Source organism: Aphelocoma coerulescens, chromosome 17 (assembly GCF_041296385.1).
Source record: "Aphelocoma coerulescens isolate FSJ_1873_10779 chromosome 17, UR_Acoe_1.0, whole genome shotgun sequence".
Classification (NCBI taxonomy): Eukaryota; Metazoa; Chordata; class Aves; order Passeriformes; family Corvidae; genus Aphelocoma; species Aphelocoma coerulescens.
This window is the reverse complement of record NC_091030.1, coordinates 10,392,031-10,402,500: the sequence shown is the minus strand read 5'-3', so window position 1 is coordinate 10,402,500 and position 10,470 is coordinate 10,392,031. Positions and strand designations below refer to the sequence as shown.

At 44.1% G+C, this 10,470-nt stretch overlaps 1 protein-coding gene across 6 annotated transcripts in view; it reads right to left on the bottom strand.

Annotated features, from left to right (window-relative positions):
- Nucleotides 1-10,470, bottom strand: part of PBX3 (PBX homeobox 3) — a 103,861-nt gene that overhangs the window by 92,069 nt on the left and 1,322 nt on the right. For all 6 annotated transcript variants that reach the window (XM_069031484.1, XM_069031482.1, XM_069031483.1 and 3 more), the window contains one exon: nucleotides 9,743-9,816. In XM_069031484.1, the coding sequence (XP_068887585.1) occupies nucleotides 9,743-9,791 (49 nt within the window). In that variant the 5' untranslated portion in view covers nucleotides 9,792-9,816. The remainder of the gene's footprint in view (nucleotides 1-9,742; nucleotides 9,817-10,470) is intronic.

The following is a 10,470-nucleotide window of genomic DNA, read 5'->3' as shown; positions in this document are numbered from 1 at the left end:
CACTCTATTTGAATAACAAGTGAAATCCTAAAAATCCCTCCACTGCATGTTATTACCAAGTGTATCTCCAGGTTTTATAGTGACAGGACTGTGCTATAATTTCTGAGAAAACCTCAGCATAAAGCTCCATAAACCCAACCACTCCTGTAATGTATCACCTTATCTAGTGCACAATCATTTCCACAACTTTTCATGTTAGTATAATTTGTTCAAAAATGGTAATAAATACATCCTTGAAGTCAAATAAGAATCATTGCACAATCTACTGTAACTTGTTCTTACTAGTGACAGTCAATAATGCTACCAGGATCTCGCACGAAAGAAAATAAGCAAACATTGGGTGTTCTGTAATTACAAACCTCACTAAAAGCACGCTTCCTTCTTTAATCAACAAATATATGAAAGTGTGCTTGGCACAGCCTTTCGAGTGTGCCACCCTGCCTCGAACAACTAGTGCACAAGGAAAGCACCGACCCACGGCGACGGGAGCAAACCTTCTCTTTCTGTACTGAGCAAACCAACCACTGAGGCACGAAACCCTGACATCCTTTAAGCACAGGCCTAACCATGCAGTAAAAAAAACATTCCTGATTAAAGCCAAGAAAAGAAGAAGTCTAAGGAAAGCTTAATTTCTTCATCTCCAGGAGGTAAGACTCATCTGCGGCCGAAGTAGAAAAAAGTGGATACTGTAAATACTGTTGATAGTTTACTTCTTACATAACAATTTTAATTAGACCCAACACTTGATAAAAATATTCCTTTTTAACACACAGTACCAACTCAACACAACCTTCACAAAAAACTGGATGGATAAAACTCCCATTTTAAAGGTAAAAGAAGCAAGCTCTTGCATTCACTTCCATGAGGCGGCGGCCGAGCTCAGGGTCTGCCCTACCGAGGTCACCACATCCCTCGTCACTCAAGGGGGAGGAGGTTTCTTCCCCAGTCAACAGCAGCATCAGGACTCAAACCAGCAATGCCAGGATTTCCTCTCCAGCATCGTCTTCTCCTGAAACAACACCATCAGGGGTCTACTGGAGCTGGGAAAGTTAAGGTCAGCTTCAGAACATTTTCATTGCTTAGTTCTTTTGTTCAACAATCTGAAACCCAAAATGAGCAGCTGGAGCCCAGCAACGCTTCCTTTTGCTGCCTGTGAGAACCGACTTTGCAGTGTCGGATGATGTTTTGTTCCTTCCAGTATCAAAAAGGTTCACTATGACAACTAAAGTTCTGGATTATAAATTCCTGATGGGATTCTTTGGGCCAAGCTCTGGGGAACTGTGGGCGACCAGGGACATCATGCTTCCCATGAAAACTGCACTGGAGCCCCTTTGTTGCAGGCGAGCAGGGCGGGCGGGCGCCGAGGGCAGGGGACGGCGGGCAGGGACCCGCCGTGCACGTGCCAGTTGTCCTGTGCTGACGTGAAAACCCCTGTGGCTCCGGGGAAACCGCTGTGGTTTGTGTCTCATGTGGTTCATGTTAAAAATTTCCCAACAGTGATAGACTTCAGCTGCCAGGATCAGGGAGAGCATGTGCATCCAGCATGAACAGCCCCCGCGCGCAGCTCTGGGCCATTTTTTTATCCTTTTTCCTTTCTTTTAAATAACTATTGGGGCTCATAACAAGCACTGTCACTCCAGCACTGCTCCCCTGATTGACTTTGCGACAATGATCTGTAGAGGAGATGGGCACTCAAACAGCCACTCTGCTGCACTCAGGCAAAGAGGACTAGAGAGGCTTGGGTTGGGTTTGCTTCGGGTTTATTTTTTCCTAAATTTTTGTTCAATCAGAGAATTGCTTCTCAATCAGAGAATTACTTCTCTGATTTTTTTAAAAACAGTATTGTAAAAAGAAAACTAATCACAAAACTGTAGTAAAGCAACTCAGAGGCTGAGTGAAAGCCACACACACACACACAAAAACGCCAAACCTCAAAAAACAAAGGAAAATTTGAAGTAAATCAGAACCTCTCATCTTTAAGCCATCCTGGAGCATCCTGCTACAGCAGAGGTCTCAGCACAGTGATCTTACGTATCATATATGCTCTAATAAATAGGTTCAATGAGTTGAGTTAAGGGCAGAGTTTAACTATTAACTCCAAATTCCCTCGCTCTTATGGCTGTAAGTCAATCCCTTAATGTTACTTTAACACAATTTCTGACAGTTGAATAAAATCTATGGTCAATATTACAACCCCTTCCTTCCTAAACGAAGGAAAATACATGTGTGATTTGCATCAGAAATGGTGGGAAACGCTGTGGGTGAGTGGGGGTGACAAATGTCCACAGCCCCACTGGCCAGGAATCCGAGCCTTCCATTTGCCTTCAGCTGGTTGGCCCTCATACCAACCCCTAAAACAGCAGAACTGGCAAAACTACCTCCACACAGGTACAGTTCTCAGCACAGGAGCTGTGAGCAGGCAGACGTTAGAATACAAAGCTGTAAGATATATCTAAAATAATCCCACAAAAATCAGATGACACAAAGAATTCTAATACTTTCCTTTTGTTAAGATACAGTAACTGAGAATACAATGAAATTCTTCATGTTCAGTATCTCCCATTAGATCAATTAATATTCAGAGAAAGGCTTTAACATGAAGTTTAAATAATCATAGAAGGAGAAAAAGAACCACCAATGTTCTAGAAGCTTCTCTAGACCTTTCAATCAATTTTATTTATATGCAAAACCAAGAGAAACTCAGAAAAAACAAAGCTCCTCCTGATGCTAAAGCTCTCAATTTACTGACAGGCAAATGGCTTCATGCTGCCACTTAATCTCATTTCTTGCATAATGCCCTCTAATTAGCATATCAAAGTGAATTAATACTTCTAGGGCATTAGCAATGGGAAAATCTGCTCCAGGCTTCACAATAGCAGTTAAGCAAGAGCCAAGAAATCCTCAAAAACACCACAAACCACTTTGCATTGCAAAACTGTTCAATTTATTTATCCTCTCTCTCTAAACACTTTTACCGCACACTGTTTTACTACTGTTCACCAAACAAAATGATAATTGCCAAAGTTACCAGCATCTGTAATGCCTGTTTAGAATCTTAATTTAGATTGTGTACTTGAAGCTCTCTAGATGCTTCCATTGACCCCGTCATACACCACAGGACATACTGGAAAACTGTTGTTCTTTTAAAAAATGCTGTCAGGATAATATTATTAAATAACCTTTTCCACTTACAATAAATGATTAAAAATTAAATAATCTATGACAAAGCCACCTGCTGGACAATGAGGAATGAGAGATTGGCTTTAAATGTTGATGCATGACTGAAGTATAGCAAAAGGGTTTGACCTGTAAACACATGATACAAACCCACCTCCCTTCCAGGTGATGGATTCATATTACAGGGGCTATTCAGTGATTCACATTGTTACCGTCCCTGTGACTGTGCAACATGCATTGAACTGATCATTAACAAAAGAACCGAAACACCTAAAAGAGCATAAAATTAAAGTAAGTGCGTAATGATTTGTACTGTTTGCTTTTATGCAAAACATGCTATTTTTATCCAATTCCTGACGCAGTAAACACGTTTGAGCTCTTACAATCAGAGATCACAGCTTTTCTCCTTTAAAAAATGTTTTCAGAATCTACATTCAATCACAGGTCACTTTGCAAAATATAAATTGTAATTTACAAACAAGGTCTAAAACCAGCTGAAACTTCATCACCTTAGGGCTCTACATCAGTCTTTAAAAACAGAAAAAGAACATTGAGTGGAAAAAAAACCAAAAAACCAAACACCCAAACCCTACCTCCAAACACCAGTACTCCCACCCTAAGCCCAGCAAGGCCTGGAGCACCAAAGGAAGGCCAGTAACAAAGAGTAGAAGAAAATGCTGGGGGTCAGTGGGGTTCTCTGCATTTCTGTTTGCGACATGAAGAGGACAAAAAAGTACGGGAATAACAAAATAAATTACGCTGGCTATTTATCTGGTACTTCGAGCCTTCCTAAAGAATGCATGTTACTGAAAAACACCCAGTGTTTAAGGACCAGGCTGCATTACCTTTCCTATTTAATTCCCCGCTTCCTCCCCAGTCCCGGCAGCACGATGGAGGAGCTCTAATGTCCAGCTGAGATGCACAATTCATCTGTTTGGCTGATGAACTACTCCAACTCTATAAAAGCATGAACTGTAAGAGCTGACAGAAACTTTAATAATTTATATTAAATATTGATGTGAATTATTTACTCCATTCACACTTAAAGCCAGGAATTGCCTACCAGAGAAAAGCAAACGTGACAAAAGGTCAACACGCTGGTGAGAAAAGGCAGGCGGTGTCAGGCATGTGTTATCTGAACCATGCTGATCACCTTGATAAGCGAAGAGCATTAAACATGACTGCTGAGCAAACAAACAAAGCATTCTTCTCAGGGTGTCAATCCCGGCACTCCGACAGCTCCAGCTAATTCCACCGCGACGCCGGGACGCGCAACTCCGCTCGGGGCTCCGCTGCTTTGGGCTCGCTCGCGCACGGATTCACATTCATTCCTGCTGTTCATAAAAATATTCATCGAACCATCATGTGCACGATGTGCAAGGAATTGAAAAACAGCCTAAAATCTGAGGGCAGATCCAAACCGGACTGCCATGCGCTCCGCTCCGTAATTATTAATACAGCCTTCATTCAGATTTAAATATTGCGTTGCATTTGTAACAATTTAGAATGTCTAATTCTGCTTATATTTGTCTACGGTAGACTGCAAATATCATTATATTAATGTTTCACACAAATCAATGTTTAAATTGAAAAAAGACAGCATAATATCCATATCATACAACTTTTCCATTGAAAGCTGCAGGAACAGAGCTTGATAAATGTGTTAAATCCTGAAAAAAAAAAAAAAAAAAAAAAAGAGGACTGTTTTGCATTCCCTACATGCCATGATAATAATTTATCTCTGAATGCAAAAATTCCTTAACTTACAACAAGCATCCTAAAATACACCACATGGTAACTGCTATAATTTGGTATTTTCAGATAAGCAAGCAAATGTGTTGAATTAAAAAATAAATGGAAGGACATGAAAGACAGCTATAAAATAAAATAAAACAAAATAAATCCCTGCTCTTGGTTAAATTAGTATTGACAACTAGGGCCATATTTATCCTCTACAGAGGGGGGAAAAATATCTCTGGAACCACTAATCCCAGTACTCAAGGTGAAGATGGATATTTAAATGCAGCAAGGAGCACCAGCAATGGGAAGCACTAAAGGTAGGTGCAGTCTCAGGTTCTGTGAGACAAAACACCACGAATTTCTCTGATGCCCGTAATCACCAAATTGCCATTTTCTCAACTAGAGAAGCGCCCTGGTAGAGATCCACAAAAGAACCAGGCTGCTGATAATGAATGTGTTGGAAACAGATGACCAAACGACAATCAAGACACTTTATTCAATTTATTTTTTCCTAGTAGGACATTTATGAAGAAAAGCAACGTCATTGCCATAAGGACAGCGCAAACGACCAAACGTTCTGCTGCATGGCATCATTTGTAATACATCTGCTGGCAATTAAAAAAAAGACATTCAAAAGTACAACCACTGGGTCAGTGACAAACCTTGCTACTGAAGCACGAGATGGGAAGCAAAAGCTAAACAATTTAAGCTGAGCTGGACGCACATAAACACACAGCACTGACTTCTTCAGGTAGTCAGGGAACAACAAAATATGTATTTAGCAGCTTGGAAAAAAAAAACAGGATTGCAGATAAATATTTTAAACAGCTAAAGTGAGTAACAATAACATCACAGCTGATATTTAGAAAATAGCCAAAATGCACACACACACGCACACACACACACATATATATGTATGCTATCAGTGCCATTTCATTGTTCCATATGAATCCTCTCGTGTTCCGGCAGGATTCCGGGTTATAGTGTATTACTGAGAGTTGTTGGCATTAAACAACAGTTTACAAACGCTGAAAAGTTGAAATTTGTGCAGTGCAAGGGCAGAGTGCTGTGACTGGCTTTTTACAACCCCACGGTGCCGACAGGGGTTAACATTTTCCAACTCTGCCGGAGCCACGCAAAGCCAGGGCTGCTCCAAGGAGTCCCCTCGCCGCGGGTTACAGCCTCTGCAGCATATTGACAAGGGGCGTTCCTGACGACTTGGGCCATGTCATCAATAAGGAGCTTTGCAGCGAGGCAGGGCCCGATGCAGCCCTTTAATCACAAGGACGGCAGCGCACGGCTATTTACAGTTGTAGCAATAAAAATAAAGGTAGCTTACACGGGAACAGCGAGGAATTAACCCCGTGGCTAACACACGATTTGTCTGGTTTTCAGAGCTTTTTTATTCATTCTTTGAAACAAACATCTATGCAAGGGGAGAACGTTCTTAATGAACATTTTCATCCTCTCTCTTTAGACATAAAAAATAGTTGCAGCAGCCCGAGCAGCCGAGCAGGCCTTTCGCTTCCCCTGCGGACACCTCCTGCAGTCGAGAAGTTCATTAAGTTTTATGATCTTCCCAAGTCAGTCCTGCTTATAAGCCTCACAAAGGCCACAAATCTGGCAAACCATCATGTATGCCATTAGGCTTTACTAGGAAATGAATGCTATTTAGGGGTGGTGGTGACAGTAAATTCGGGGTTGGTTGGCAGCTATCATTGTTGCTGCTGGACTTAGGGAAATAAATAAATAAGTAACTGTAGATGTGTACACGGTTATGCACATGAATTCAGGCATTTTTATAAACGTGTGATCGCGTCTCTACAAATGACTTTTAAAGACAAAAACCCAAATCATCTATCAATGCAGTCTAGGACCTAATAATATGTTGTTCCATTGGGAAATAATTGCAATTCCCTAAGACATTTTAAGACTACAAGAATTAATATATTTTCACTTCTTTCTCTGTAAGAATAACCAGGACCCCAGGTAGAGCAACATCCTGGGGGAAGCTTAATAAAATCACCAATCTGAAGGTGTTTTAGTCAGTAAAAAAGAGCTCTTAAAAAAACCAAAGAATGGTGCAAATCAGTTTCTGATTCCTCCTGGCAAGACATGAGGAAACGGACTGTGGTGACACAGGTATGCAACAGATGTGAGCGTGTGCTACGAAGGCAACTTCACCGCTCCCAGTGACACCTCAGAGAGCGGGTAAAGCACAACCAAACAGAGTCACTAGGTCCTGACTTGCTTATCTTCCTATTTTATTGGAGGGGCTTCGGTAGAACTTTGGTATAATTTTTCTTTGAACTAATTAAAGCCAGAGGTGGCAGTTTCTTTATGAGCACCGTGCTACCTTGTGGTTGCCTCTCAGAATACACACAGCTATTAATAGCTGTAAAGCACTTAAATGTATTATGCAGCACTTTTGAAAATGTTAAAATGTTAAAAAAGAAATGTCAGGCTAAATTCAGTAACTCAGTGATTTGCTTTGTACATGGTAAATACCTCACAGGGAGAAAAAATAAAAATCTTCAGCTCCTGACCCTGTGTGAGGCTTTCAGAAATAAGATGCATCCATTAACCCTTGCTGGGAAGTGACAGAGTGGCTCCATGTAAACTGAGGATTCCTCCTTGTGCTCTCTCCCAGCCAGTCCCACAAAGTCCTCACTGACTGTACTGAAAACTACTAAAATGCAAATAAATACATAATTCAATATAAAAATTACTTAAATATCACATGACTTGTTTCCAAACAGACATGACTGCTAGGCTGCAGCCTCCCTCCTCACCTCTCGGAAGAAGACAGTGATAAAGCCATCACGGCAATTCCCACAACCAGGTAAACTTTGGTTCTGATCAGGAAGAATTAAACGCTGGCACATGACCCCATTGGAGGCAGGTTTAAGCACTTGGACCACAAGACAGTGCAGAGCCCTAAGGGGAGAGGGGACACCTCTGCTTTAACTGCATCTCAGTCCCTTCCTTGCGCTTCCAGTTTAGAATTGTTTGAGCCGTTCCCTCCAAGAACAGCTTCCACAAAACAGGCTACAATTTATTTTCACATTTTCTTTGCTTTAGCACACTAAGTAAAGCTTGCACAGACATTTCACCTCAACTGGGAGACCCTGAGTGAAGGTCCCCTTCTGGGAAGAGTTTTTGGTGGAGGTGTGGATCCATCTCCATCAATCACTCAGAGCATTAATCGTGTCCCTCCCGTGCTGCGGGGCTGGCAGGAGCTTGCCTTTGAGCAGGCAGACGCCTTCACTCTTCGCTGGTTCTCAGCAATATCACAAAAGAGAGATAACTTGAAAACTTGCTGGAGTTCTAGCAGCACAAATGCAGGATCCCAACTTACAAGTTATCACTGAAACACCCTGAAAGGTTTCAGACCACAGAGTCCCTTGTCAGGCTCCCCCTCGCCTGCGAGACGGCGGCGGCCTCACAAACACCCTGTGCCAGTAATCCCGCTGCTGAAAGGACTCGGGTTTTCTTCGCAGCTCACCTCTGACATGTGGCTGACTACACTTGCCTTTCAAAACACTGAGGCTAAGCCCTCTGCAAATAAAGTGACCGCGGGACCTACGCCTGCCTCCTTAATTGAAATGTGCCTCCTGCAAATGTCTGAACACCGAGGGCAGGTTGCTTTCCGGCTCCAGAGCAGGACGGGCAAAGAAGTTGAGGGAAAGGCAGGAAATAAACACAAGCCAAAGGACAGAAAGGGGTTACGAGCCGACCGAGGCGGAACGTAGGTAGGTGCGAAGGGAGAGGGATCATTCCCCTTATCCCGGGTAATATAATGCAACATAAAGCAGAATCAATCTTAATATTCACAACACAGTCAATACCCTAGTGCTTAGCTGTCAGCAGGAACTGAAGTGGATCCCCGGTAGCAAAGAAACCCTTGGACGTAAAGCACCATAATTCACAGAGAACCGCTCACTCCGGGCTCCACAGCTCAGATTTGCAATGATTTCACGTTGGGTTGTTTTCGTCCAGTTTTATTTTTTCAGTGTGGAATTAAGCAGAACGTTATTGAGTATCACAGAGAGCTAAAAACCCAGGTAATGGCTTTAGCTATATCTGAAAAAATGGCTATTCACTTTTAAATCCAGGTCATAATAAATGTTTTTGCTATTGTTAAATGTTCTTACTATTGTTAAATATTCTTATTGTCATTAAATATTATTCTCACTAACTGTCCTTATTCTCATAATACAAAGCAGACTACTTTGCAAATTTTCTTCTTTAAACAAACAAACAAAAAATCCATAAATTCAGTTATGTGAAAAAATTGCAAAAAATCTCCTAAAATGCCCACAAGAAAAGCACGGAATTTTATTCATGTCGCGTTAATGTAGACGAAAAAAATTTGTACTTTTGAGATGATTTTTGAGAATTTTGGCGTTTAAAAGCACAGCGCCCGAGAGGCGCCGGAGCAGCGCCGGGCACAGCAGCGGGGTCGGGGCGCCCACGGCGGGGCCGCCGCGGGCTCGGCTCGGCGCCCCCGCCCCTCACAAAGCTCACGGTCCGGTCCCGGGGTTAAAACCCACGGTCACACCGCCCCGGGAAGTCTTTCCCACACCGCCTGACGGTAACACGGCAGCGCGGGCGCTCCGGGGCCTCGGGGGCCGCGAGGGGGGACCCCCGCGCCATTCCACGGCGCTCCCGGCGCCTCAGGAGCCGCCGAGCGCCCCCGGCCCCGCGGGGCTCCCCCGGCCCGGCCCCCGCCCCCGGCGGCGGCGCGAGGGGCGCCCGGGCCCGGCGCGCCGCGAGGCAGGAGCGCTAAGATGGCTGCGGCGGCGGCGGCGCGGGCGGCCCGTACCTGTTTTCTCCTTGATCTCGCAGAGGACGCTGAACAGGGCGGGTTTCATCCTGTGGCAGTTCAGGGCGTGTTTCCTGCAAGAGAGCACAGGACAAGCGGTTAGCGCCGGGCTCCAGCAACATGGCGCCTTCCCGAGCCCCGCGCCGGGGCCGCTCGCCCCCCGGCCGGGGGTCCCGGGGCCGCGGGCAGCGAGAGCCGGCCGGAACCTCCCTCATCCCGCTTCACTTTTATGCGGAATTATCTTTGTGCAAACACCGCCCGAACGAGGGGGAAAAACCACCCCCCTTGTCCCCGTCCTGCGATATTAGAACTGATTTATTAAGGAGATTGGGCGGGGAGGGTGGGGGGGGGAGGAAGGTGTACAGAGTTAACATTGTTTTTGTATTTATTGTGATTTAATACAGCCAGGGTTTGGTTTGGGTTTTATTCACACACACACACCCTCTCCTGCAGCAATATCTGGTCAGATTTATAATTCATCTGCTGCCACTTTGAGACAAGAAAAGAAAGAAAGAGACAAAGTTGTACTTTGAGGGATGGCCGGACAGACAGACGGATGGACGGCGGCTCAAAGGCCGGTATCCACCGGACAGTGTCCAGCGGGAACGGGCAGGGATCAGCCACAGCCTCCCGCGCACCACAGTGACGGCAGAACCATCGCATACTTCTACATTTATTATTATCTATATTTTCTTTAAGGAAAGAAATAATTAAATAGCAACTTGGCT